Source organism: Trachurus japonicus, chromosome 4, assembly GCF_045865225.1.
Source record: "Trachurus japonicus isolate A0001 chromosome 4, Traja_1.0".
Taxonomy (NCBI): Eukaryota; Metazoa; Chordata; class Actinopteri; order Carangiformes; family Carangidae; genus Trachurus; species Trachurus japonicus.
In genome coordinates, this window is record NC_140910.1 from 16,754,421 (window position 1) to 16,782,389 (window position 27,969).

Consider the following 27,969-nt stretch of genomic DNA (forward strand, 5'->3'; position numbering starts at 1 on the left):
GGACGAGATAAGTGAACCCAAACAAAACCAGACTAGACCGGGTCGGGTCATATTCCAGACAAATGATCACACTATTACACACAAAAGTCCCTGTTTGAAAAAAGAGAAATGATCAAATCTGCCTCTCTCATACTGACACCTTTTGATGAAACTTCCCCACACTGTGTGATCTGTTTGCATTTTCATTTTGTGTTCAGAGTTTATGTGAATATTAATATAGATTTTGTAGGATGTACGCTCTGTTGCAGATGGAAGCTGTACTCCCCCCTGTGTTTTGTGGGATGTACAGTGCTGTGGTTGGTGAAGTAGACCAGTGGGAGCTGTTGGGGGGGGCTGACAGTAATCAGAGCCTAATGCCCTGTCACACGGTGGAAGCTTGAAAAAAACACAAGACCCGTCCAGTCAGTCTGTAAAAACACCTCACCAAATGAAAGCATATGCTTGTGTAGTGGAGCAATACTGGTGAGCAAACCACGGTCTGGATCCAATTTAAGTCATCATCATCCTCATCAGCAAACCCCCAACCCCACCCCATCGCCCTGACTCCCCCTTTCTCTTTCCTCCCGTCCTTTCTCCTCCATCATGCCTCCAGCTCGGTCATTCCTACGGGATGTTTTTGGTGTTGCGTTCATGTGTATTTGTGGACCCGTGTGTCTGTGTCTGTGTGCGTATTTCTACAAACAATTGTGTGTTCCTGTGGAATGCATATCTGTCTGTTTAAGTACAAGTGTGTGTGTGTGTGTGTGTGTGTGTGTGTGTGTGTGTGTGTGTGTGTGTGTGTGTGTGTGTACTGTACTCTGTGTGCTCCCAGACACAGCGCAGCCCCTCATGTTCTATCTAATTGGCAAGAATTGCTCCACATGGAACTGATTAATTCCAGACTGCTGGCTCATTAGTGAGTTAATCGACTTGTGCTCCTCCCTTCAAACCCCCCAACTTCAACCCCCACCCACCTCCTTTCAGTCTGCTTTTCCCTTTTCTCCCACTTTATATTCTGTATATTCACTTAAAACTCTCCTACACGTACATCCTCTCTCTCTCTCTCTCTCTCTCTCTCTCTCTCTCTCTCTCTCTCTCTCTCTCTCTCTCTCTCTCTCTTTCTCACTCACAGTGTTGTCTTTTTCTTTCCTTGGTATTTTCCAGAACACCCCCGCCCCCATCTCCCATTCCATTTACTCCTCACTCATGATCTTTGAACTGCAGGCCCCTCTCCTGCCCCATTGACCCTGACCTGGCAAACTGTAACAAATAAGACCCCCTTTTTGGAGGCCCTTCAGCTGCCTGCAGTTAGTGGAGACCCCAGGCAACCTTTCCCACTGCTAACCCATAAAGAAGCTTCCTCCATAGTCACCATGCAGAGGGCAGGGCAGCCTTCATATGTACTGCACTGCTGATCTTAGAGGGGCCATTGCCTATAACCTTTTCCCCATGTATAATATAATGTGACCTGCAGAAACATTACTCACTTTGTTACATGATGCCCTGCATTTACGATGTACCATAACACCAGGGTGAAAAGTTGTGTTTCACTGCCCTCTTTGGTTAGAAGTGTTAAATCTGCTGCCCACATACACACACACATACACATACACATACACATACACATACACATACACATACACATACACATACACATACACATACACATACACACATCGGTGATATCGCAATGAACTGGAAGTCAGCAAAAACACAATTTTCAGTCTGTGGTGATGCTCTGTAAGGTTGTGTTCAGGTAACTGTAGAAAATCAAAGCTATGGAGTCTAAACGTAGAATAGAATTGTAAAGAAAAAAGTTTTGTTAAAATATTCTCATATTTAGTTATTATATTTAATGATGTTTAATTTTATGTAGTGACTCTATGTACACTGTTTTTTTTAATGAATTTTAATTTAGTGTTTTATTTGGCCTGTAGACTCATTCATATGTTCATACTTGTACACAGTACAGGGTTTATTCCCTTAATGATTTTACGGTGATTCCATTACATTGTTTTTTCTGTCACTTTAAATCTAACACGGTTGTCAAGGGACATGCAGCCTGGAGCAACACGAAACACAGATGCTAATTTAAGATACACAAAAAAAGATTCTTTAAAAAAAAAAACATAAAACTGTTTTTTTTATTTTTTTTGCCTTCAGTTATCATCACCTTTTACACATTTGATGTTTGTCAGGTCCACTCATTATGTCCGTGTGTCTCCTTCTTGTTCAGACCAGCGTGTGGGAACCTGTTTCTCTGCTCTGGCTAACGGCCGCTGTGCTGCAGAGCTGAGCGGTCAATACACCAAGATGATGTGCTGTTGTGAAACGGGACGCTGCTGGGCTTTGGGACAGATCCCTGAGATGTGCCCAGTCAGGGGTTCTGGTGAGTACAAATGCAAAAAAAACAAAAAAAAGCAAGATACTTAGGACAGAAGGTACATGCTTATCCCATGTTTCAGTTGTTGACAGCCAAACATAGGCCCACCAACATCTGTGTTGTTGCAAACGAAAAGATGGATATGAGCGTAGAATTAGGATAAAACATCCATCACCTTTTGCCTCCGCTGACAAAAAACTGGCAGCCCCCACAACGGCTTGTCTGTGATTTGGCATAAGCACGGGCAGTAAATAAAGCCATGACTGCGTAAATGGTTCTCAAGCCAAATGAATTTGACACAGTAATACTGAACTACACAAGACTGACATTGTTAGAGAGAGGCTGCTTTGAGTTTGTGTGAGTGCGTATGACAAGAGAGGCCAGAGCATCCACTCAGACTGATGAGCATGATGTCATCAGCACAAACCAAACAGGGAAAGATGGAAAAGATTTGTGTGAAGATAATGACCCATCATCTCCTCACTCAAGCTGGAATTGGGAAAAGTCTTCCTCTGCGTGAGACAGTGTGATCCATAACTGATGTGTTACAGAATGTTCTCTGTCTTTCTCGGGGCCCATTACAATTTGGGTGTGTTTTATTTATTGTGACTGTGCAAAACAAACAGACAAACAAACATGCTATAAATAGAAACACACACCTGCATATACTGTACATTAAACGTTCATACAGACATAAAAAAAAACAACAACACACACACACACACAATAGACTTATTGTAAATTACATGCCAAAGGAGAGCAGAGCAGATCATTATGTGCACACATTCTTCTTTTATTACTTGGTCAGGCATTGCTCCAGTCAAAGCATATCTGAAACCAGTAAAACTCTTAACAGTAGACAGTCAGCTTTGTAACAGACTTCAATAAGAGAACATCAAAATTTACTGCAATGCCCAACAGCCTTTGTGAAATCCTCCAGGAGTTCCTGGAAACACTGAGCACATACTATACTATCTGAATTACTGCTCAAACTTAAATGATACAACTTGAGAGCTTATAATCACCAGTCTACAGACACTGACTTCTTCCCTGTGATCTCTGTTTCTCTTGTAGACGAGTACAGGCGTCTGTGTATTGTGGGTGTTCCCCAGGGACACGGCCTCCCTCACGGATACCCCAATGGACATTTCCCCAGCAATGGCAACGGTTTCAACTATGGTCCCAAGTTCCCTGTACCCAACGGCAATGGTAACGGAGGCATCGGTGTCAATGGTGGAGGAAGCTTTGGAGGGAACGGTGGGACCTTTGGAGGCAACGGAGGAGGACTTAAGACCCACTCAATTGGTTAGTCTTTAAATCTGTGAAGTGACATTAGACAAAAAGGTTCATCTCAAGAACGGAAGTAACTTGAAGCTCTTAGGTTCTGCAGTTTTTGATGCACTGTATCATTGTCTGACTGCTGTGTTTTGGTGATAACCCCAGCATTTGTGTTCCTAGGCACTGTCTCTGTGAACGACTCCATTGATGTATGCAAACATTTTACCAACCTCTGTCTCAATGGACGCTGCATTCCCACACCCACAAGCTACCGCTGTGAATGCAACATGGGCTACAGACAGGATGTCCGTGGGGAGTGTATAGGTAAGAAATATGCTCGCACACTCTTTACTGTGTAATGTTGTTCAGTTCACACTAATATATCTCTGAGCCAGTTATGTAGAGGCTGTGTGACAGTGCCACAGTTTATAGTTTGCACTGCACTGCCATCTTCTGCCGATGTAGGGAACAAGAGTAGGTGGATGCTTGTTGGAGAAATCTGCTGAAATTTGTGTTTGGTACAGTATTTAAATCCACAGACAGGAGGGGTCATGTGTGTTTGCTGACCTGATTTTCTTCTTTCCAGATGTGGATGAGTGTGTGAGCAATCCATGTATCAATGGAGACTGTGTCAACACAGCTGGATCGTACCACTGCAAGTGCCATGAGGGTTACCTGGGAACACCTACGAAACAAGCCTGCATTGGTGAGCAAACTGCGTCCGTCTTTCAGCCTGTTGTACTGTTATCAAGATTTTTCTCTAATATTACTAAAGCAGTTCAAAGGCATTCAACTAAAGCCTCAATACTCAATTCAATATGATTTGTGTTTGAAGACACGCAAATAAATCTTACTTTCCTGCCCTCAGATATCGATGAGTGTATCGTGAATGGAGTGATGTGTCGGAACGGCCGCTGTGTCAACACAGAGGGAAGTTTTCAGTGTATCTGCAATGCTGGCTTTGAGCTCACTCCTGATGGAAAAAACTGCATCGGTAGGGAAGCAGCACATAAGAAGTCGAACTTCACATGAACCTTCACCGTTGTTATATATATATAATAATAAATGTGACCTAATTCTGACTCTCATGCCTTCTCCAGACCACGATGAATGTGCCACAACCAACATGTGTCTCAACGGCATGTGCATCAATGAGGACGGCAGCTTCAAGTGCATCTGCAAGCCTGGCTTTGCGCTAGCACCTAACGGACGCTACTGCACCGGTACGTATGATTTATATAGTACAAACACAGACCTCAAAACTTGGGCCAGGGGTCAAACAGATTTTCTAAGAAACATTGACAGATCGGGTGCTCTCTGAAATCCTTCAGACCTCTTTTTGGACCCATTGTGTACTGTTGTGTTTTAGACATTTTTGAAACATCCCCAATGTGCTATTAAGCAGAGTGCAGAAGAAGATAGATAGATTAATTCTTGAGTCTCTGTTGAGAGATTTTGTCTGGAAGCTTCAAGCGTTGCTGTCATTCCATTGCGGTCGCACCATTACACAGACGGCACAGGTGCATATCCCAAATATAACGCATACCAATATTCCCATGACCTGATTCCTCCTTTCTGTGGTGTCTTTTCAGTTAGCTGAGAGTTAGCTGTAGGATCAGTGAAAAATATTGTCCTCATCTCCTTTCCTATTTTTCCTCCTTTAAGTAATTCTCCTTCAGTCTCTTCCTTCATATTGACCATTCTTTGACTTTTATTGACATCTTCCTGACCTCATGAACTCTCATGTGACGCATCAATAATCTGCCCTCTCTTCATCAGACATTGATGAGTGTCAGACACCTGGTATCTGCATGAACGGCCGCTGCATCAACTCCGAGGGCTCGTTTCGCTGCGAGTGCCCACCGGGCCTGGCTATTGATGTAGACGGGAGGGTGTGTGTGGACACACACATGAGGACCACCTGCTATGGCGCCATTAAGATGGGCACATGCTCGCGTCCATTCCCTGGCGCAGTGACCAAGTCTGAGTGCTGCTGTGCCAATCCTGAACATGGCTTTGGAGAGCCATGCCATCCCTGCCCATCCAGAAACTCAGGTAACATCTTTGATTCGCTCAACATAGTTTATTTCAGTTCTTTGATATATATTACTTTTGTTAAAACCATAGAACAGCTTGTAAATAAATGTGTTTTATTCTTGTCATTCAGCTGAGTTCCAGGCTGTGTGCAGCAGTGGCATTGGTATCACAGCTGATGGCAGAGGTGAGTATGCTGCTCATGTATGTGAATGTTTCCACTGTGTTGTTAAGAAGCATTCATTTATGTACATCTTCTGTTAAGACATCAACGAGTGTGCCCTGGACCCAGACATTTGCCAAAATGGCATTTGTGAGAACCTGAGGGGAAGCTACCGCTGTATCTGCAACATCGGCTACGAGTCTGACACCAGTGGCAAGAACTGCGAGGGTGAGTGAACTGTGTTTATGGATTTAATCACATTCTGGTTTAAAAGACACACACACACACACACACACACACACACACACACACTGCAACAAACAGTCATCATGTTGACCTCTTTTCTCCCTTCAGACATCAACGAGTGTCTGGTGAACCGTCTGCTCTGTGACAACGGTCTCTGCAGAAACACTCCGGGCTCCTACACCTGCTCCTGCCCTAAAGGATTTGTCTTCAAACCTGACTCAGAGACATGTGAAGGTGAGCGCACACACACACCCACACACACACACACACACAAACACACCCATTCTCTCTGACACGCAAACACACTCGCGTGTGGGCTCTGCTTCCCATCCAAACGTGCTGATTTTACAAGCAATCAAGGTCATTAGAAGGTGACATTATTACCAGATGTGTTGCATTAAGTTTCAAATAAACATGTGCCTCATGGAAAGAAGGCACAAATGTTGTTTTCATGACTGCCAAATGGTGATGAGGATCCATTTCAATCAGCCTCCAAGCGTTGATCTCAGGTGTTTGCTTGCACATGTTCCAGATATCAACGAATGTGAGTCCAGCCCTTGCATCAATGGAGCGTGCCGCAACGTGGCCGGGTCCTTCAACTGTGAATGTACCCATGGCAGCAAGCTGGACTCTACCAACACCATCTGCGTGGGTAAGACATCCGTCCTCCCAAATGCCTGGCTCAAATTAGAGCAACACCACAGGGTCCTAGAAACAGCTTGTGTCAGAAAATGATTGCAGTGTAAGACATGAATGTCAACGGGAAGTAATCGGTGGGAGTCTTTTTTTTATCTTATCATGTTAATCAAGGGTTGATTCTCCACTTTTGTAAATAAACAGTGGGATGGTTCAGGTTTTCGGGAGCCATCCAGACATCATTATCCTCAGATGTTGGGAAAAACACAGATGATTTATTAGATAAATACTTGCATGCATGGCCTTGGTTCACATGGAGATTGGTTTACTTCATAGAGATCTGCCACGGATTCAGAGTGACATGTGGAATGTAAGAGTCTCTGCTGAGGTTAAATATTCCACTTGTTTGGAGGTTTGTTATTTTCGGGAAATCATTCTGAGAAAGCTACATGCTAATACAGAATACAGATGTTATTGTAACTGAAAGGGAGAATGAGTCATGACAAAAACTCTCATGCATATTGCATGAGCTGGCTCTGTCAGGGGTCTTCAAATTCCTCTGGTTTGCTTAATTTCTGTTTTATGTTTTAGAGCCAATCACTTCGTGGGGAGAGAAAAGGAATGCAAATTGTGGTTTTGTGTTTGGTTGTTGTTGTTTTGGAAAAAAGGTGTCAGAGTTATGACCGTACACTCTTTCAGTTCATTGGTAAAGCAGTAGCATAGGGTCAAATGCAACGGCACACGAGCTTGACTCAGCCTGTGGCCACAGACACACGTTTCATGGTCATAAAGAAGGATTAAGGTGACATGTTGACTGTTTTTGTGGTGTATTTTGTTACCATAGTTAAAGATTTCGACTACTAGTGGTGAAAAATATTCAGCAAAAGTTCCTTTCCAAGTGTCTTATGTGAAAGGAAATGCACTCACCATTACACCACAAGGATCCATAAAACCGTTTTCTGGGAAACACTGAGAAAAGTCCACAGAGTCCCTTTAATCAAGTTGTCTTTGCTGTTACTTTGGCTCCACAGACAGTATGAAGAGCACTTGCTGGCTGACAATACAGGACAACCGCTGTGAGGTCAACATCAACGGAGCCACACTGAAGTCTGAGTGCTGCTCCACACTGGGAGCTGCTTGGGGCAGCCCATGTGAACCCTGCGAGATCGGTCAGTTCATTCACACAGATGCACTCAGAAAATATTGGTTCCTTGAAGCAGATACCAATGTTTTGAATTCAACCCATTAAAAGTTTTGTGCCAAGGCAGCATTCAATGTTTTTCAGCTAAATTCAGCATGGGGAAAAAATGAAATATTTTTAGGAAGTCAATTCAATTCAAGAGGGAGACTGAAATTATTGCTGCTAGTGAATTACAGTACGGTACTTTGTGATTCTAACTTTAAAGAGATTAATAAACACACATTAATAAACCTTGAGCACCAATAAAAAAGCAAAAACATCATTTTCATAATTTTATGCTGTGAAGATGATACTATTAAATAGCTCAAATAAAACTTCTTTTTTTTCACATTTGTCAATCTGTCCAGACACTGCTTGTCCTCGAGGACTTGCTCGCATGAAGGGCCTTGTCTGTGAAGGTAAGAACATTAGAAGTCCTCTTCCTATCCATCATCAACACCCATGAAATAATTTTATGCTTTTGTTCTTTATACGTGCAGTAATGTTCTCCTGACAGATTTCCTCTGGAAAAGAAACCGTAGTGTGTGTGTGTTTCACCTCGTAATCATGGTTCTTGAAATTGTCCCTCTCCCTGTAGACATTAATGAGTGTGAGGTGTTCCCTGGAGTGTGTACAAACAGCCGGTGTGTGAACACCCAGGGCTCTTTCCGCTGTGAGTGTGCTGAGGGTCTCACCTTGGACAGTACTGGACGCACATGTGTGGGTAAGAGAACTGCTCAACAACACGGTGGCTCTCAGTGCTCTTTATTATGAGGTCAAAACTGAACACAGAGGTGACTTAGTCTCTTAAATGTTCTTACCAACTTTTCCAGATATGCGTAATGGGCAGTGCTACATGAAGTGGCATGAGGATGAGTGTGGCGAACCATTGCCAGGGAGATATCGCGTGGACATGTGCTGCTGTTCAGTGGGTGCTGCCTGGGGTGTCGACTGTGAGGAGTGTCCCAAAGCAGACACACCTGAGTACAAAACCATCTGCCCCAGAGGGCCTGGCTTCGCCAACAGAGACATTTTGACCGGCAGGGCGTTCTACAAAGGTACAGGAGGGATGCATCCAGTTGTTGCTAAATCATTAGATATAAATGCTGCTTTTTTTGTAAAAAAAAAAAAAGGATCTCTTAGCATCTATAAATACCATACTTATGTAAACTGTATGACATGACAGTATTATTTTTGACTACATCATGGTTATCAGTGGCTTAAGCCATACAGTCACACCAAAACTGAACCACCAGTTAATCTTAGTGGATTTGGTGCTGGCAAAGGTTGTTTTAATTATTAGAGTGATTAATAAGCATTGTCTGTCTCTTAGATGTGAATGAGTGCAAGGTGTTCCAGGGTCTGTGCAGTCACGGTACCTGCCGAAACACCATCGGCAGCTTCAAGTGTCGCTGCAACAGCGGCTTCGCTCTGACGGCTGAAGAGAGGAACTGCACAGGTACGATGAGAGACTGAATAGATTCAGCTGTTTGTGAAATATTTCTGTTGCACTTTGTGAGCACGTGGTGAGATTTCTGTCACTGTGTTACAGACATTGACGAGTGCCGCATCTCCCCCGACTTGTGTGGGCACGGTACCTGTGTCAACACACCTGGCAGCTTTGAGTGCGAGTGCTTCGAGGGCTATGAGAGCGGCTTCATGATGATGAAGAACTGCATGGGTGAGCAGGAAGCACATTCATTGCAAAAAAAAAACTACACAAATGAAACACTATTTGAATTCATGTCCACCATGTGAAATCACAGCCCAGTTCACTTCTCACATGCTTTTTCCTATTTTTTTTCCTCCTCTGCTGACAGACATTGATGAGTGTGAGAGAAACCCTCTGTTGTGTCGTGGAGGAACCTGTGTGAACACAGAGGGGAGTTATGAGTGTGACTGTCCCACTGGATACTCCCTTAGCACGGACGGCTCTGCCTGTGAAGGTTGGTCATATATCATACAGCATACACACAAATGTGTATTCACACACACACAGGCTCCATGGGTGTTATATATCATTGTCTGCACATCCAAAATATGTTGCACATCTGTCACATCTTAAAAAAAAGCAGTGTTCTGTTCTGTTCACACTTTGGCTCAAGTAATGACTCGGACAAGATTTAAGCCTTGATAAATGAATTTAAACCCATTCCCCTGCTACAGTAAGGGAGGAATGCTATTTTTCATTACTGCCTCCGAGGTACAATACATTATACGCATTGTTTAATTCTTTATATTTGTTTGTCATTTCAGATGTGAACGAATGCCAGTTGAGTGACAACCTGTGCAAGAACGGCCAGTGTGTCAACCTGCCAGGAACCTACCAGTGCACCTGTGACACGGGTTACCAGGCCACACCAGATCGGCAGGGCTGCGTCGGTGAGTGGAGCAAAAACAACTGACACTTGTGTTTGTAATTTCTCAAAAGTTTTTCACTGAGACTGAAACCTGAAAGTGTAAACTGTCACTGTGACCTCTAATTGCAGATATTGATGAATGTACCATTATGAACGGAGGCTGTGAGACCCACTGCACCAACTCCGAGGGCAGCTACGAGTGCAGCTGCAGTGAGGGCTACGCTCTCATGCCTGATCTCAGGACCTGTGCAGGTAATAAAACACAGAATACTTACAGCGTATCTGTATTCCAGTTGCCTTTTCACGCAGAAAAAAATCATAAATAGTTTAAAGAAAGATACCTATTTACAGGGCTGCCACAGTATGTTATTGTGATATGCATTTCTGCTGTTTCTATTAGATATTGATGAGTGTGAGGAGACACCTGATATCTGTGATGGAGGCCAGTGTACCAACATCCCCGGGGAATATCGCTGTCTCTGTTACGATGGCTTCATGGCTTCCATGGATATGAGGACCTGTATTGGTGAGAGGAGAGACATGTGCCTTCTTTATCTTTTTACATTTGTCTGTTTACATTTCATGTTGTTATTACTCTGCCTGCCACATGCATGTATTCATTCAGTCTCTGATCTGATCTTTCTCTGCCTGTCTGGATACCTGTGGGACTTCCTCTGTCAGTCTCACTCTCTGTCACCATATCTCCAAGGCTAGAACATTCACCTACTATCTGTGTCTGTCCATTACCTGTCTGCCCCAGATGTGAACGAGTGTGATTTGAACCCAAACATCTGTCTCCACGGTGACTGTGAGAACACCAAAGGCTCCTTCATCTGCCACTGTCAGCTGGGATACTTTGTCAAGAAGGGATCCACAGGCTGCACAGGTGCACACACACATACACACACACACACGCACACATACGAATACAAGGGCCTGCGCTGTGGCTGGGAGGTCTGGGCCTCTGTGTGTCCATATCTACACTGAGTGTTGAGACAGGTCACCCATGCATACAGTAGTTGCAAGTCTTCATTTTAGAAATGAATCATTTATTTATACTATACCAGATCCAGAGATCCAGAAGAGAATTTAAACTGCTGCGGTTAGTGAAAAGCAAAGTTGTGGTGTCCTTAAACAAACCAAGGTATTATATTCTTTTTGTGTTCAGTGTGTTTATTGGCCCATTTGTCTCCACATCCCTATAGATATTGATGAGTGTGAGATTGGGGCTCATAACTGCGACATGCACGCTGCCTGCATCAATGTTCCTGGAAGCTTTAAGTGTCGCTGTCGAGACGGCTGGGTGGGAGATGGCATCAAGTGTATAGGTGAGTAGTGATCCTTCTACCATCTCAGTTATGATGTGAATTGATGGTGATTTGAAGTTTTGCTCTGCAAGACTGGGCTGATAGAGGAAATGAAGGAGCAAAATTGTCTGCTAAAGCCAACAACATTTGATTTTGTGACCGAAATCCTTTTTTTTTTCTGTCTCCCTGTAGATCAGGATGAGTGCTCAGCAGAGGATCACAACTGTAACCCCAACGCAGACTGTGTCAACACACCAGGATCCTACAGGTGTACATGCAAAGAGGGCTTTAATGGAGATGGGTTTTCATGCTCTGGTGAGGCTGTCAGGACTTTTCAAGTATTACAGCTATTGTGGGTGCAGTGGGAGTTTTTGTTACTCATTGATCTGATCTGTTTCAGACATGGATGAGTGTGCTGACAATGTAAACCTGTGTGAGAACGGCCAGTGTCTGAACGCTCCGGGTGGCTACCGCTGCGAGTGTGAGATGGGCTTCACGCCTACAGAAGACAGCAAAGCCTGTCAAGGTGCCGCACTAATTCTATCGCATTTAATTCTTCCCTTTTTTTTAATACTGGTCTTCATTCATTCGGGTATTGTTACAAAAAATCTTTCCCCTCTCTCTGTCTCCCTTGCCACAGACATTGATGAGTGTAATTTCCAGAACATCTGTGTGTTTGGAACGTGCCAGAACCTTCCAGGGATGTTCCGCTGTGTGTGTGATGACGGTTACGAACTGGACCGCAGCGGAGGAAACTGCACTGGTAAGTAATTGTATCTCTAAAATCACACAGGGCAGAGAAACAACAGGAACCTGGCCGAGTTCCTTTGTCAGTAATAAAATTTCATTCATGCATCACTTTACACTGCAACATTCTTAGCCCACAGATCTACTTTAGTCATCAGTTTCATTTCTCAGACTTTATGCAACTCTTTCCAGTCAACAAACAATATTTTGAGTCATTTTGGTGGGATAATAAATAATGTATTTTTGGTTTCTGTGTTTACAGCAGCATATAAACTAATACATGCAGAAAGATTTCCATTATCTGGTTGCGTTGTCGTTAAGTTGTGCGTGTCGCTTGCATACCTCAGACATCAACGAGTGTGCGGACCCTGTGAACTGCATCAACGGACTGTGTGTGAACACTCCAGGGAGCTACCAGTGTAACTGCCCAGCTGACTTTGAGCTCAACCCCACTGGAGTGGGCTGCGTGGGTGAGTCACACAGAGCTGAAGAGTTTAACAGATAATACGCTTTTAATGAAGAATGTTGTCTTCCATGAGTCATGAATATTGTATAAACCAGTCTTTCATAAATCCAGCTGTAAGAGGTTGGGTCTTTAAAGATTATTCAGCATCAATAGAGCCACACTAAAGTGCCACCACAAGGCCAGTTAATTTAATCTCAGTACATTTTGGCTGATTTAATATTTTATCCCTGTGCCACCACTATTAACAACTCCATTAACCGTCCAATATGAATAAATAAATCAGTACAAAACATCAGTACATGTTTATTAATGTGAGAACATAGTGCTGAGATGCAATTAGTAGCACCCAAATTTATATCTGAAAACACACTTGAGTTAAAATTATTTATTGGGAGCAGGTCAAACTGTTTTTAATTTCACTTGTGGACTCACAACATCTTGTTACATAAAAGTGTCTTTATACAGTATGAGTTAATATGCATCTTTCTCAGACACCCGTGTTGGCAACTGCTTCCTGGATATTGATCCACGCGGTGATGGAGGAATCTCCTGCAGTGCTGAGATTGGAGTCGGTGTGACCAGAGCATCCTGTTGCTGCTCCTTGGGAGGAGCCTGGGGAAACCCCTGCGAACTATGCCCCGCCCCCAACTCCAGTATGTACCTCATGACCTTGACACTTTTATTGCTGATAACATTTATGTGCACATCTTTATGTTACAGTTAAAATACAGTACTATACTATACTAATTGTCGTAACATTCTGATCTTTGAAACTTTTATTTATAACTTTTTTATGTTGACTCTTTACATTTTATGCTCTTTTGGGCAATATGAAATGGAAAGTCATGCCAGCTTGCTGTAATTGCCCTTTCTTGTCTGTAGCGGAGTATAAGACTCTTTGTCCAGGAGGAGAGGGCTTCAGACCCAACCCCATCACTGTCATCCTGGAAGGTAAACCACCAAGCACCATACCACAAAACTTTAGCCTCTATTTCAGAATTGTACGATCAATCTACCATACACTGTACCATACTATTAGTATATCATTCACATCTATGGGTATTGTTATTGTTGTTATTATCTAGATATCGATGAGTGCCAGGAGCTGCCAGGTCTCTGCCAGGGTGGAAACTGTGTCAACACCTTTGGCAGTTTCCAGTGTGAGTGTCCAGCAGGCTACTATCTCAATGAGGAGACTCGCATCTGTGAGGGTAAGGACTGAAAAACAAGTTACACTCCACAACTCTTTAACTAACTCAAATGGTACTGACACAAAAATGTGTTCTCACCATCTCCTTGATTCAGCGTTATTCATTATCTCTCATCATATTGTTATGTGCAGATATTGATGAGTGCACAACTCACATTGGAATCTGTGGCCCTGGTACCTGCTACAACACTCTGGGCAACTACACCTGTGTGTGTCCACCTGAATACATGCAAGTCAATGGAGGAAACAACTGTATGGGTGAGTAGGAGAGGTGTCACTTGGACAACAGAAGATTCACTCGTCGTGCAATTTCTCAGAAAGTAATTATATTCTTTAAAGGTATTTTTTTGACTGACTCTGTAATCTCTCCATCTTGTAATACAGACATGAGGAAGAGCGTGTGCTACCGTAATTTCAACGACACATGTGAGAACGAGCTCTCCTTCAACATGACCAAAAAGATGTGCTGCTGTGCCTACAATGTAGGAAAGGCCTGGAATAAGCCATGCGAGGCCTGTCCTACTCCTGCTACCTGTGAGTGACACAAAGAAACTGCTACTTCACAACAACAACATACAACTGCACTACTTTATGGGTTAAACAGTCCTCCACTCACTGGGTCTCTTTCATCCTGTCTGTTGCAGCTGAGTATCAGTTACTGTGTGGAAACCAGGCTCCTGGCTTCATCATTGACATCCACACGGGCAAGCCAGTTGGTAAGGAAGTTAGGCAGAGTATCCTCACGCTCAAACCAACTTGTGCAAAATTTAAGTTGTGATTTATTTTTTAACCTCCCTTTGTTGTTGTTGCTGTTGTGCAGACATTGATGAGTGTAGGGAGATCCCAGGTATCTGTGCCAACGGAGTGTGTATCAACCAAATCGGGAGCTTCCGCTGTGAATGTCCCATGGGCTTCAGCTACAACAACATACTGCTCATTTGTGAAGGTAAAACTCAGGCCTCAGCTATGACCTTCTCCTCTGTTTCACTCTTTCTTTTTGAGCCTTGTGTCTCCTGTAACAAGGCAACATTAACTAACTGTGAACTGAGCTCTTTGTTTTTTCCATTTACCGTGTCACCCTCAACATACAAATACATACAGTAGATACACACACCATGTCAGTGTGGGAATCCATAATTAACTTAAGCCCCTGACCCTTACCTAAATTTAGACCTAATTTTTGCTCCAAGTCTAGCCTCAAGTCTTAACATTTAAACTTCAATAATTTTGGTCCCCATAAATTTGTTGGTCCCCACAAGTACAGTGGGATCCTGGTTTACAGAGGCCATGAATATGGTACCCCATTACACGAGTCACGACATCTCCTTTTCTGACCCTGCTGCGGAATATCTGCTTGCTAATGTGTCACTTATATACTACACAGTGTATACTTGCTTGTGGCAAACAAACACACACACACACACACACACACACACACACATAAATACAAATACATTCACTCACTGGCCAAGAGGCACTTTTACAAGCAGTCCACTCAGCAGAGGTACTGCTGCCTCCTCCCACATGAATTATGCCCTTGTAAAGACAAGTGTAGTGGTGGCTCTGAATGGGAACACCTGCCAGGACCTTCAGTCATCCAGAACCTGTCTGAACTGTACCAGAGCCAAAATGGTGCTGTGGTGTTTTTTCTCCTGCTGTCCACAAGCTGACAGCCTGCTCTGACCAGACAGTTATAGATCCCGTGATTGATGCCCTCTGTTTCTTTCTATCTCACTCCCTCCATAGATATTGATGAGTGCAATAGTGGAGACAACCTGTGCCAACGTAATGCCAACTGTATCAATATTCCCGGCAGCTACCGCTGCGAGTGCTCGCCAGGCTTCAAACTGTCTCCCAGCGGGGCCTGTTTGGGTGAGTCCAGCCTGTCTGACAGGCCTTACAGAGGTTTCTTATCTTAAGATACCAAGGAGGAGGACAGATAGATTGATTGTGTAGGGTTTGTGAGGAAAGTGTGGCAGGGTCATCTACTCTTCAGAGAAAATAATTAGCATTTGCTTTTACTCAACAGTGGGAAAGCTGCTAAGATATATAAGTTCATAATGGCTGTTTACTTAACTCTGATTTATGAACTGATTGTATATGTAATAGGGTTAATTTAATGTGTATAATATAAGTAGTGGTGAAACTATTAGTTAATTGGCAGGAGATCCTTCATAACTTTGAAAACCACATCATTATTTAAGTCATTACTCAAATAATAAATACCTGAGAAGTGCAGCTTTGCAGTTTCGTGTGATTGTAAATTAGACATTGTTGTGCTTGTCAGACAGAACAACTCATTTTAAACTTTGATCAGCATTTTTTTAACATTGTATAGACTAACCAGTGGAATAAAGAAATCATCAGCAGTTTAATTGATAAATGATTATTCATTTGAGTCCTTAAAATATGTTTATCTACTTTACATTTGTTGGTTTGTTTGTTTTTTTCATCTCAGACCGTAACGAATGCCAGGAGATTCCAAATGTGTGCAGCCATGGAGAGTGTATCGACACACAGGGCAGTTATCGCTGCCTTTGCCACAATGGTTTTAAGTCTACTGCTGACCAGACCATGTGCATGGGTGAGAAGGACACTGTAAAACTATATTAATACACAACACACTTTGTTTCATGTTACCCTGTGGACTTAAACTTCATTCTCTGTGTTTAATTTAGACATTGATGAGTGTGACCGACAGCCATGTGGCAACGGTACCTGCAAAAACACCGTAGGATCCTACAACTGCCTGTGCTTCCCCGGGTTTGAGCTCACACACAATAATGACTGCATGGGTAAGGATCATTTACTGTATTTACTTAAGATCAAGAGCATCTATTCCTTTTAAAGCTGGAAGTCTTAACAAGTGGTTTTAAAGGTTACACTGATAAATTCCAGCAAACCTGGACGTGCTGACCTTCTTTGTAGCATTTCATTTGGACAGACACAAAATCAAATTCAGACATAAAATCTGACTGTGTCTTTTCTTTGGCTTTATAGGGAAATATATCACAGTACATTTAAAATTATTTATTTAAGCTCTGGCGGCAGTTACACTACACAAGCCAGCTTTGATGATGCCAGGAAAAACATTAATTTCTGGACAAGTAAAAAAAAAATCTGTTGTTGATGTAGTTGTTGATGGGTATCCGAAATCAGAGCCTTGGGAGTCCTAATCATCTTAATGTTGATCATCCTCCAGACATAGATGAGTGCAGTGCCCTCCAGGGCCAAGTGTGCAGGAACGGACAGTGTATCAATGGACTTGGTTCCTTCCACTGTTTCTGCCATGAGGGATATGAGAATACTCCAGATGGGAAGAACTGTGCTGGTAAGTCATACACTGAATATTAAAGTGGTTTTAAATATAGGCTTTGTTTGTCTGACATACACACATATGCATTTTCTGATCTACACTTCTCTCTTTTCACAGATATCAACGAGTGTGTGAGTCTGCCCGGCACTTGTTCTCCAGGAACATGTCAGAATCTGGATGGATCCTTCAGATGCATCTGCCCCCCCGGATACGAGGTCCAAAATGACCAGTGTATAGGTAAGACACACACACGCATACAGGGACAGTTACTCAAATACAAGTTAAATACTCTCAACCAGCCTGTTCAAATAGCCAGAGGCCTGATAAACAGCTGCACTTAAACATCAGGGAGTCAGAGCCATTAGTGATCAGGCCATCTGCTCCAACATGCACAAACACACCCGCTCAAGATGTACACTGCAAGCATCGCCCCTTTTCTCACCTCTCCTCCTCCCTCTTTTCTGCTCCTTTCCCAGATATCAACGAGTGTGAGGAGACCAACATCTGCCAGTATGGCACCTGCACCAACACCCCAGGCAGCTTCCAGTGCTCATGCCAGCCGGGCTTCATCCTCTCTGACAACAAACGCCGCTGCTACGGTGAGACAAGCTGTTAATGAACATTATGGCACAGCAGACGTCGTTGGAGGATAAATAGGCTACTGTCTGTTCCCAGAAGAAGAAAAACCCACAGATCCCTTGATTTTCTTTTTTTTCTTCTCTTTTGTTAGATACCAGAGAAAGCTTCTGTTTCACCAAATTCGACGCAGGAAAATGCTCTGTCCCCAAAGCCTTCAACACCACCAAAGCCAAGTGCTGCTGCAGCAAGATGGCTGGAGAGGGCTGGGGCCTTCCCTGTGAGCTGTGCCCACGAGAGAGCGATGGTACGTGACACAACCGCACACGTGTTGCTATTAAGTCATACATGTGCACACTGTGACAACTGTAGACTAACAAAGTTGACCTTCTTCTTGATGCTTCTCCAGCCGCTTTTAACACTCTGTGCCCCTTCGGCCATGGATCCGTGCCTGGAACAGATGATACGCGTAAAGGTGAGTGCTGCAAATCTGATTGAATACTTTGAATCTAAAGGAAATATTTTATATACAGTATTTTTTATATTTAAAAAATTGCTAACTCTCTCTTCCTCCCTAGATATGAATGAGTGTCTGGATAACCCAGGTATCTGCCAGAATGGTATTTGCATCAACACAGATGGTTCCTACCGCTGTGAATGCCCCTTCGGATACAACCTGGATTACACCGGAATCAACTGCATTGGTGAGATACTCTTTGCAGACATTTTATATAATTAATGCTCTGTAACCAACTGATATAATATATCAGTTAACGTAAATCCTTAATTCACGTATGATGGATTGAGTATTTTAAGTATTCAGCATGAAACACCAGCAGCTGAACAGAAAGAGAAAAATCAATGGCCAGGGGACTTCTTTTTATGAACTACAATCTCAAGGAGTTTTATTGCCGTGCCACAGACTTTATCGCCAAGATCAATACAAGCAGCCTAGTCTGATGTTATTTTCCAAGAGCCCAAGTTCATCGTTTTCCTGTTTTACAGCCTGATCTCATTTTAAACTGCTAGTGACTGCTTTTAAAATCTGTGGTACGGTATAAATGTGTCATTGCTTTTGATTGCCTCCTCCATCTATCTAACCCTGCTCCCTGTCTCTTCCAGACACCGATGAGTGCTCCATAGGAAACCCATGTGGCAATGGAACCTGCACCAACGTGGTGGGAGGTTTCGAGTGCCAGTGCCAGGAGGGATTCGAACCTGGACCCATGATGACTTGTGAAGGTAAGGGATTTGCACAGTGAACACACTCGACTCTATTTACGCCAATTTATTGTACATCATAAAACGGAATGAAACCACCTTTCCTCCTCTCTCCCTGATTTCAGATATCAATGAGTGCTCCCAGAATCCTTTGCTTTGTGCCTTCCGCTGCGTCAACACCTTCGGTTCATATGAGTGTATGTGTCCCGCTGGCTACGTGCTGCGAGACGACCAACGCATGTGCAGAGGTGAGAGGGCACAGCACACTTTTATCTGCTTGACTCCACTTTTCTGTGTTGTAGTGACTCACAACATTCAACAGGATTCTCAAGAGTTTTCATTTTCACTGGCTGGCTGTAGTTTTACTGACAGTTCATCTCTCATTGTCCCCCACCAGACCAGGATGAGTGCTCGGAGGGTCTTGATGACTGTGACTCCAAGGGCATGACCTGTAAAAACCTAATCGGTACCTTCATGTGTATCTGCCCTCCTGGCATGCAGCGTCGCCCAGATGGAGAGGGATGTATGGGTGCGTAAAAATGTCTCAGCCGATCTGTGAGGTTCACATGAGTCCTCACACACTAGCTGCTGTGCTGTTACTGGATTATTCCTTGTTCTTCAGCTTCTTCATCCCTCTTTCCTTTGCTCCTTTGTATATCGGCAGACCTGAACGAGTGTCGCGCCAAGCCTGGCATCTGTAAGAACGGGCGCTGTGTCAACACAGTGGGAAGTTACCGCTGCGAGTGCAACGATGGCTTTGAGCCGAGCTCCACTGGAACCGAATGTATCGGTAAGATCACTGCTGCTAGAGAACATGTTGTCAGACTTTGGGGGTGAAAACGTCGCAATTGAAACTGTGCCTTCTTTAAAATTCAGTTGAATAACTGTACAGAGTTGCTGCTTTGGAGATCAAATTGTTTGGTCTTAATTGACTTAATTTTCAAGATACTAATACTTTTTCCATTTCTTCAGACAACCGAAAGGGCTTCTGTTACACTGAGGTTTTGCAGACCATGTGCCAGCAGTCGTCCACCAACAGGAACAGTGTGACCAAGTCTGAGTGCTGCTGTAACACGGGCCGAGGCTGGGGGTCACAGTGTGAGCTCTGCCCACTGCCTGGCACCGTCCAGTACAAGAAGATGTGCCCACTTGGACCCGGCTACACCACCGATGGAAGAGGTGACAAAGACCAAACCTACATTTTATTTCTAGTGTTTTGACTCATTCATTTTTGTACTTGAAATAACAAAATAGTATAAGGAGCTTAACTAACTAGATACATAGTATTACATTATATTTATGAGAGACACCAAGTGAGTTGAGGTAATCAGACACACTGAGTGTGAGTATCTGTCTGATGATCTCTAAATTTCGAAAATCTTTCTGTTCTTCCAGACATCAACGAGTGCCAGGTGATCCCAGAGCTGTGCAGAAATGGTCAGTGCATCAACACCATTGGATCTTTCCGCTGTCACTGTAACGTGGGATACAAAACGGACTTCACTGCCACCTCCTGCGTTGGTATGAGCTCCGACCTGTACCTCTCTCTCTCTCTCTATCTTGTTTTCAGTCATTTGGTTTAAAAGATTTTTGATTTCACAGACACAGATAATATTGCAGTGGAAATTTAAAACCAGTGTTTTTAATTTCCTTGTGTCCGTCTTTCAGATATGGATGAGTGCGCTCTGTCTCCGAAACCCTGTAACTTCCTGTGTAAAAACACTGAAGGCAGCTACCTCTGCTCCTGCCCCAGAGGATACAGTTTACAGCCCGATGGAAAGACCTGCAAAGGTACATGGACTTAATTTATAACACTTGTTCATGGGTAAATAACACCATTTGATTTGATGATCTGTTTATTATAGTAATCGTGCTGCTTTGAACACGCAAGTTGTGTGGATTCTGTTTGTTACTTCTTTAATGATAGTTGATAAATATCCTCTTTCAAGCTCCATGGCTTTGGGGCTTCAGCTCTCTAATGTGATTCGATTTCATTCCTATTTGCCTCCCAGATCTGGATGAGTGTTCAACCAAGCAGCATAACTGCCAGTTCCTTTGTGTCAACACCATTGGTGGCTTCACTTGCAAGTGTCCTCCAGGCTTCACCCAGCACCAGACTGCCTGCATTGGTGAGTGTGCAACAAGAGATGATAGTGTGGCACTGTTGCTATGCACTGAAAAAAGGTTTTGGAAGACGAAGAGCAAAAAAACAAAAACACAACAAGAATAAACAAAAAAACATTGTCCCTTTTTCCAGATAACAACGAGTGTCAGGCTCAGAACAGCGCATGTGGTACCCGGGCCTCTTGTGTCAACACGCCTGGCAGCTTCAACTGCGAATGCTCGAAAGGTTTCTCCTTGGACAACACTGGCATCGAGTGCGAGGGTGAGTAGTTCTGATATGCCGGATATATATTTAGCCGGATATAGTTCAAAGAGTTCTGCTGAGGGGTTTGTAATCGAGGTAGGGGACAAAAAAATTGAGAGCTGTACTAGGTGTCACTGTGGATAATGAGAAATTATTATAATAAGTCTTTATTTAACTTTACCCTTAGATGTGGATGAATGTAGCAGCAACCACCGCTGTCAGCACGGCTGTCAGAACATGCTGGGAGGTTACCGCTGTGGCTGTCCTCAGGGCTACGTGCAGCACTACCAGTGGAACCAGTGTGTCGGTGAGTGACTCGTTGTCATGACAGCTATGAACAAAAAAGGATTTCGTTGTCTTATTTTTAGACTAAAAGTCCATGTGTTTCTGGAAAATGATATATACATTTTCACAGAATTATTAAAAAAAAACACTCAACTCAGCACTTATTGTCTGTCTGTACTCTTCTTCCCTACAGATGAAAACGAGTGTCAAGCAGGAACGGTGTGTGGCTCTGCCTCCTGCTACAACACACTGGGCAGCTTCAAGTGTGTTTGTCCCTCTGGCTTTGACTTTGAGCAGGGCAGTGGCGGCTGCCAAGACGTGAACGAATGCTCCACAGGCACAAATCCTTGTATCTACGGCTGCTCCAATACTGACGGAGGATACCTGTGTGGCTGTCCTGGAGGTTTCTACAGAGCTGGGCAGGGGTGAGCAAACAAAATAGTGGTGCCACAATACTTTTTTTGGTAACACATTATTTGACGCCTATCTCTATAACGCATTATAACCATACTTATAATGAGTTATAATGCAGTTATAGCACTGTATAACTATAGTTATAAACACTCATAATGCTTTATAACATTCATCATAACACACTATAAAGCATTTTATCATGACTTATAAGGTCAGGTATTATAATATGTTGTAATTGTTAGTATGTCCACGTCGATAATGCATTATAAATATAGTTATAATGTGTTATAATTGGCTTATAAACTGTCATATAACTGTCATTATAAACACACAATTTATGAGAATTTGATGTGAATCTCATTCCTCATACTCAGCTCACTGACCTCTCTTACTCTGTGTCTGTCTCCATCCAGTCACTGTATGACAGGCTCAGGTTTCCCAGGCCAGTTTACTGAGGGTGGTGACGACGAAGACAGTCTGTCTCCCGAGGCCTGCTACGAGTGTAAGATCAACGGAGGAGGGCCAGGAAAGAAGGGACGACACAGACGTAACACTGATGAAAATGACCTAAACAAGGTACGTGTGTAAACAAACAACTTCTGTTACTTTCATTTGTTGCAGTAAATGTCAGGTTCTGGGTCAGCTCTGATTCTCTTTTGCGTAACAATTCCCTGAACTCCTGTGGCCTTGTCCTCTCATTAGGAGCCAGCAGTGAGCATGGCCAGCATTGACACCCAGGCCTCCATCCCCATGAACATCTCTCTGGCGTCACTGCTCAACAAGGAGCCTCTACTAGAGCTCCTGCCCGCCCTGCAGCCCCTTGAGCACCACGTACGCTACGTCATCACCCACGGCAATGCTAATGAACACTTCCGCCTGCTGGAACGCCGCGACGGAAAGAGCGTGCTACGACTCGGCAAGAGGCCGCCTTCTGCGGGATCCTACCGTGTGGAGATCGCCAGCCTGCCGTTGTTCGGGCCCCGGAGACTACACCAGATGGAGCAGCAGCATGACACTGACTACCTACAAGGGGAAATAGGAGATGCTCTGCGCATCAAGCTCCACATCCACCTGCACTGAGCTCAGAGTGTTCTCATAATCCTACCCTGGACTGATTCTTAAAGCCTTTGAGTTTTAACGTGCCCTTTTATCCAACAACTCCTCCACCCAGCTGCCCCCTGCAGGAGCATCCCCACCAGCAGGGGGTCATCGATCAAGGGCTTTGAAAGACTGAGTCAATCAGCCCAACTCTACCACCACTTTGTTACTGTTCATGTTATTATATGTTCATGTTTTGTGTCTTTGTTTTTTGTGTTTTTGTTTCTGTTTTTTTTTTTTTTAAACCCTGACTACACTTCTTCTTGCGCCCCCTCCACTCCTGCCCGACCTAGCACTCGTTCTCCACTGAGAGATCCAGTGGAGGAGATGGCAGAGAGGTGTCTATGTGCTTGGACCGCAGCACCTTATACAGACGAAATAGCAGACGAAATGGCCCACAAGTCCATGAAGCACTTTGGTAGACAAACAAGTTGTTATCAGAACGTAAGTGCTGAGAGTGGCCAGAATTATCTTAACACAGCATTTATGGTGGTATTTAAATCACTGTGTATTATAAAGATGTCATATTAAGGCTAGAGATCAGGGGTCAGGTGCCGTCACGGTGGTCCAAGGACTCTGTCACCTCTCTGTGATCTTGCTATAAAAAAAATTTTAAAATCAGCAACACTGGGGAACAAGGTTTGTCAAGTCTGCCCCTCTCAGTATTGTAGTGTGTCATTTAATGTATTTGTGCTGTTTGAAAAATGTTAACACGAAGGACTGCAACATTTACACAGCATTTCAGGTTCTTACGTCCATAGCGGTCTGTTATATAGCTGGATGCCAACCAATTTTTCAAATGAGAAAAAAAAAGCAAGCTTTTGTCCTGCTCTGGTGTGACCGACTTTCGTCCTGCCCGCGGGCGCCGGCAAGCAGGGATCAGCGTGTTTGCGTGTGTGTGCTGTCATGTTTGGTTACCTCAGTACTGGACACCATGCTGTGATGCCGACTTTAAAACTAAAGAGGGTGCTAGTGTCCCTCAGCATCCATCGTGAGCAGGGAATACACCAGTTAGTAGCTTGTAGACTTAAAAGAAGATAGATCAGGTCACGTTTGTATTTATCCTGTAAGGGATCAAGACTTCAGGTGCACTGATTCTGGACCTGATAGCCAGATCTTTCAAATAGTCCAAAGTCTCTTTCCCCTTGTCGACCGTCAGAGGCTTGGAGCATCTCCTGGTTCTGCTTTTTTTTTTACTACAAACACCTGAACAGAAATGCTTCAGGACAACAGAGCTGGTGTTGGGAGGCTGAACTTGACAATAAGCTGACTTTATCTGACTTCTTTGACCTTAACCATGAGCTCGATGTCTGAGGTCTGAGCCTGGTCTGCAACACAAAGAGACACACAACTGAATATACACTAACAGTCTCAAAGGTACATGACATGTTAACATTACCTAAGCTGTAACTAAAGGTAGTGCTTTACAGTGTACGTGCACGCACAGGTGAACACGAAACCTCACGAAAAATAAAAACATTATCTGTCAGGTCATCTTTCATTTCTCATGATTTTTTTTTTCTCAAAGAGAAAAAAGGTGCTAGATAATACCATCTCATGCGCTGTACAAAGAAAGTGCAGTCTTGAATCTGAATTGCAAAAAGTGACCTTTTTTTGTTGCTAGGTTTAATTGTTGTGTTTGTCTGTCTTTTGTATTGTCTCGGTGCTGAAAAACCAATATTATCAAACTTGCTTCTTGAAAATTAAATTGTATATTTTTAAGTGAAATGTAGATTTTTGTTTTTGTTTTAAACATCAAAGGGCTGCCAAAACAAATACTCACAGTAAACCCAAGACTGAAGGCCTTTAGTGCTGTTGACTTTGTTTTGTTGAAGAAAAAAATAACAAGTAAATGCAGCATCTAATTTGTCCATCACTGACTGCATCATTTAAAACCACTGTCACCAGTAAAATCAGGAGAGGAAGGAATGAAAACACACATCAGACTTTGAGATCATCAGCATTGTCTATTATCATCCAAGCTTACACTGTCTATACAATGCAATGTGGATTAATTCAAAACAGAACCATGTCCAGATAGGACTACGGTGCTAAACGATAATATTTTTCTCTTAACAGTCAAGGTTAATGCACTGACCCACAGCCTAGGCATCGTTTATAACACATAACCATTTTTCTAACCTGGGAGCCTGTGTATACTTTGTATCTTTATTGTCAGTTTGTAATTTTTCTTTTATTTGCCACTATGTTAAAAAAAAAAAAAAAAAAAAAAAAGGCAGTGTGTTGCATCTGCTTACTGTATCTCAGCTTCAGAGTCAAACTTGAAACAATACTGTCGTCATCTGCTCGCATTGAAATATCATTTGCTTTGTAACTCAGAGAACAAGGAGCCTGATGTTTCGGTAGTTCTGATGTTCAGCACAAGCCTGGCACCTGTTTATTACTGAAGTCTAACTGAATGCTGAAATGACAATCACCCAGTCACACCGCATCTGATTGTTGAGGATCAATAAATCAATCAGTTGTTATGGATTATCTTTTAATATCCTAAGTGATCATCTTTGTGCAAGACAAAAACCAAAGATTCGCAGAACATCAAATGGCAGTCTGTAAAATTAGAGTGATTCATATCATATTGTAAACTTTTTGTCCAGTGACATAAATGGCAATAAAGTATTGTGGGTTATATTTTTAAGTCTTGTCTGCTGGAGTTTTTCTTCCCTTTCAGTGTTTGTGGCTTACAAACGTGACACATGATAACAAGTAAGTGGCTCTCAGAGGAAATAAGAGAAGAAGTAATTGAAGAAGAAAATCTTTTTATTTTCACTGATTCATTGCAGTGTATCAAAAACAAAGCAGATAGTCAGAAAAATATGTAATTACAAAACACAAAAAAGCAAAGCTACCTGCTTCGCTTCCCTCTAGGATGTGGCTGCATCACTACCTCAAAAGTCCACAGTCTATCTAATCGATACAGTAAAGAGGAAAAGGACAGAAAGATAGCAAAAAGGAGACTCCCAAACTCGAGTCAAGAATAGAAAAATAAAGCTTCTTTTTGCCTAAAGGTTGCTGTTTGCTTCATCACCACACTTGGCAGGCTGACTAAAGCAAAGGACAATTTCTACTTGCAGTAATAAGAGATTATACAGTTTCAATATGGCTTCTCAGTTAAAGACACAGTAACACACAAAATGTTTACAGACAGATACACGTAAGATTTCATGGAGACATATAAACTACCTGCACTGGCCTTAAAAAGCATCTGGAACTGCAGTGCTGCACTGAGGATCAGTGTCCCAAATGAAAACAAATGTGAGGACTTGTGCTACGTGATCAGCACTCAACACAAGGATGCTTTGTAATGGACCTTGGTTCATTAAAGGGGCATCTGCTTAAGTGTAAACTCCTTCGTTTCAGGTTCTGCCTGTGTCCTACGTGTTGAGAGTCATCCATCAGAAATGTGGCTTTGAGGTTCTAAACTATGTTGTGATCTGACAAAGCGGTGAGATTTGGAAAAAACCTAGCCCTAAAGTGAGGTTGTGATGTGGCGGCATGTTAGCCTTGTACATTAGTTCAGGTTAAGGCAGCTGTGCAGCTCGTTATTTCTGTTTTCTTTATGGTCAAACATCCAACTTTGGGTGAGTGTTTGGCTTGCAGGGTGTGGCTCCTGATCAACCAGACTTGTTCTACTATATATTTACACCAACACACAGCCGTATAAATCAGGCAAACCTTCCTCTGAGAGAATACTATGCATTGTTACTGTCCATCTCCGCTTCTAAATTAGGCTACAGCTGCAAAAGATTCTGCCTGTGCACAAAGAAATATTCCCTCGTCCACACCCTGTTGACACATCACCCTACACCAGTGCATAATCAAACTGGCCCCTCTCCAGCCCCTCCTTGTGGTCAGTCCAGGATGATGCAGGCATGCGGCTGTAGGGGTCCAGCAGGATCCTGAAGCACCTGACCAGCAGGAAGACCAGAAATAGCATGAGGAGGCCTACGAAGGCCAAGGCCGTGCGCTGCTCATTGTCCACCCCAACCAAAGCCAGAGGGGGGCTGCTGCTGCCACCGCCAGGACTGCCGGGCAGGGAGGAGCTGGCCGGGGACAGCAGCAACTCGTAGTCAAGTGTGGGCACATCGTTCATCCTCCACGGGGCCCGAAGGCAGGGCTTACACACTGACTGGATGGTTGGTGTGTTGGGAGGAGGTGAAGAGAAGGAAGGGAAGGTGTTCATGAGGCGCAGCACAGACACAGAGGCCCAACTGGAGACAGGGAGTTTGATTTTGAGGCTAAATAAAAAGGCAGTTTAACAGGTTTATATTATAGGCTCTGTAGGTAGCCTAAGTTAGCAGGTAGTTAGCAAGTTGGACAACCGCAGACAGCAGGATTTCCCTCTGGTGGTCAGTTTATTTTGTCAAATCTAGGTCAGTCAGAGTGACATGGCCCAGACAGACCTGGCCCTAATCTGGTCTGACAATGTGGCAGACACACATGCATACACACACAGGCACTTCTCAATTATTATTCTTTTTTTTTTAGTATTTATCAGGGCCACTCTGCCACATCAGATCTCATTCTCACTCTCAATCAGAGCAGACAGGATGTGAGTCTGCCTCTTGATAATGCAAACACACGTGTCTGATCACAGTCAAGGTCAGTTCTCTATGGGTGTTAATGTTGTGCAGATGGACTGCTGACACCCAGTTGTGTGAAGCTGTTTAAGTGTGTGTCTGGG

General features: G+C 43.4%; 2 protein-coding genes across 2 annotated transcripts in view; one reads left to right on the forward strand and one right to left on the reverse strand.

Moving 5' to 3' along the window:
* Nucleotides 1-24,744, forward strand: part of fbn3 (fibrillin 3) — a 61,981-nt gene extending 37,237 nt beyond the window's left edge. The window contains exons 10-65 of the mRNA XM_085774388.1: nucleotides 2,216-2,368; nucleotides 3,437-3,667; nucleotides 3,821-3,964; nucleotides 4,227-4,346; nucleotides 4,509-4,634; nucleotides 4,741-4,863; nucleotides 5,420-5,695; nucleotides 5,808-5,861; nucleotides 5,940-6,065; nucleotides 6,192-6,317; nucleotides 6,616-6,735; nucleotides 7,751-7,888; nucleotides 8,268-8,318; nucleotides 8,498-8,623; nucleotides 8,733-8,957; nucleotides 9,233-9,358; nucleotides 9,452-9,580; nucleotides 9,720-9,845; nucleotides 10,156-10,281; nucleotides 10,389-10,511; nucleotides 10,660-10,785; nucleotides 11,020-11,145; nucleotides 11,465-11,587; nucleotides 11,759-11,881; nucleotides 11,967-12,092; nucleotides 12,207-12,329; nucleotides 12,661-12,783; nucleotides 13,271-13,432; nucleotides 13,662-13,730; nucleotides 13,865-13,990; nucleotides 14,122-14,247; nucleotides 14,374-14,523; nucleotides 14,634-14,705; nucleotides 14,810-14,935; nucleotides 15,736-15,861; nucleotides 16,448-16,573; nucleotides 16,668-16,784; nucleotides 17,192-17,320; nucleotides 17,423-17,542; nucleotides 17,782-17,904; nucleotides 18,036-18,188; nucleotides 18,291-18,356; nucleotides 18,460-18,585; nucleotides 19,004-19,123; nucleotides 19,228-19,350; nucleotides 19,500-19,631; nucleotides 19,767-19,892; nucleotides 20,075-20,281; nucleotides 20,498-20,623; nucleotides 20,771-20,893; nucleotides 21,115-21,231; nucleotides 21,360-21,488; nucleotides 21,658-21,777; nucleotides 21,949-22,180; nucleotides 22,583-22,745; nucleotides 22,872-24,744. Of these exons, the coding sequence (XP_085630514.1) occupies nucleotides 2,216-2,368; nucleotides 3,437-3,667; nucleotides 3,821-3,964; nucleotides 4,227-4,346; nucleotides 4,509-4,634; nucleotides 4,741-4,863; nucleotides 5,420-5,695; nucleotides 5,808-5,861; nucleotides 5,940-6,065; nucleotides 6,192-6,317; nucleotides 6,616-6,735; nucleotides 7,751-7,888; nucleotides 8,268-8,318; nucleotides 8,498-8,623; nucleotides 8,733-8,957; nucleotides 9,233-9,358; nucleotides 9,452-9,580; nucleotides 9,720-9,845; nucleotides 10,156-10,281; nucleotides 10,389-10,511; nucleotides 10,660-10,785; nucleotides 11,020-11,145; nucleotides 11,465-11,587; nucleotides 11,759-11,881; nucleotides 11,967-12,092; nucleotides 12,207-12,329; nucleotides 12,661-12,783; nucleotides 13,271-13,432; nucleotides 13,662-13,730; nucleotides 13,865-13,990; nucleotides 14,122-14,247; nucleotides 14,374-14,523; nucleotides 14,634-14,705; nucleotides 14,810-14,935; nucleotides 15,736-15,861; nucleotides 16,448-16,573; nucleotides 16,668-16,784; nucleotides 17,192-17,320; nucleotides 17,423-17,542; nucleotides 17,782-17,904; nucleotides 18,036-18,188; nucleotides 18,291-18,356; nucleotides 18,460-18,585; nucleotides 19,004-19,123; nucleotides 19,228-19,350; nucleotides 19,500-19,631; nucleotides 19,767-19,892; nucleotides 20,075-20,281; nucleotides 20,498-20,623; nucleotides 20,771-20,893; nucleotides 21,115-21,231; nucleotides 21,360-21,488; nucleotides 21,658-21,777; nucleotides 21,949-22,180; nucleotides 22,583-22,745; nucleotides 22,872-23,249 (7,652 nt within the window). The 3' untranslated portion in view covers nucleotides 23,250-24,744. The remainder of the gene's footprint in view (nucleotides 1-2,215; nucleotides 2,369-3,436; nucleotides 3,668-3,820; nucleotides 3,965-4,226; nucleotides 4,347-4,508; nucleotides 4,635-4,740; nucleotides 4,864-5,419; nucleotides 5,696-5,807; nucleotides 5,862-5,939; nucleotides 6,066-6,191; nucleotides 6,318-6,615; nucleotides 6,736-7,750; nucleotides 7,889-8,267; nucleotides 8,319-8,497; nucleotides 8,624-8,732; nucleotides 8,958-9,232; nucleotides 9,359-9,451; nucleotides 9,581-9,719; nucleotides 9,846-10,155; nucleotides 10,282-10,388; nucleotides 10,512-10,659; nucleotides 10,786-11,019; nucleotides 11,146-11,464; nucleotides 11,588-11,758; nucleotides 11,882-11,966; nucleotides 12,093-12,206; nucleotides 12,330-12,660; nucleotides 12,784-13,270; nucleotides 13,433-13,661; nucleotides 13,731-13,864; nucleotides 13,991-14,121; nucleotides 14,248-14,373; nucleotides 14,524-14,633; nucleotides 14,706-14,809; nucleotides 14,936-15,735; nucleotides 15,862-16,447; nucleotides 16,574-16,667; nucleotides 16,785-17,191; nucleotides 17,321-17,422; nucleotides 17,543-17,781; nucleotides 17,905-18,035; nucleotides 18,189-18,290; nucleotides 18,357-18,459; nucleotides 18,586-19,003; nucleotides 19,124-19,227; nucleotides 19,351-19,499; nucleotides 19,632-19,766; nucleotides 19,893-20,074; nucleotides 20,282-20,497; nucleotides 20,624-20,770; nucleotides 20,894-21,114; nucleotides 21,232-21,359; nucleotides 21,489-21,657; nucleotides 21,778-21,948; nucleotides 22,181-22,582; nucleotides 22,746-22,871) is intronic.
* Nucleotides 24,745-26,952: 2,208 nt separating this feature from the next.
* On the reverse strand, nucleotides 26,953-27,678 carry LOC146988740 (cortexin-1-like). The gene has a single exon (XM_085774387.1). It carries the CDS (start codon nucleotides 27,466-27,468, stop codon nucleotides 27,088-27,090), a length of 381 nt encoding a protein of 126 aa, XP_085630513.1. The 5' UTR covers nucleotides 27,469-27,678; the 3' UTR covers nucleotides 26,953-27,087.
* Nucleotides 27,679-27,969: the final 291 nt, after the last annotated feature.

Excerpts from the sequence above, each read along its gene's own strand:
- LOC146988740 (XM_085774387.1), bottom strand. The coding sequence starts at position 27,468 with ATGAACACCTTCCCTTCCTTCTCTTCACCTCCTCCCAACACACCAACC.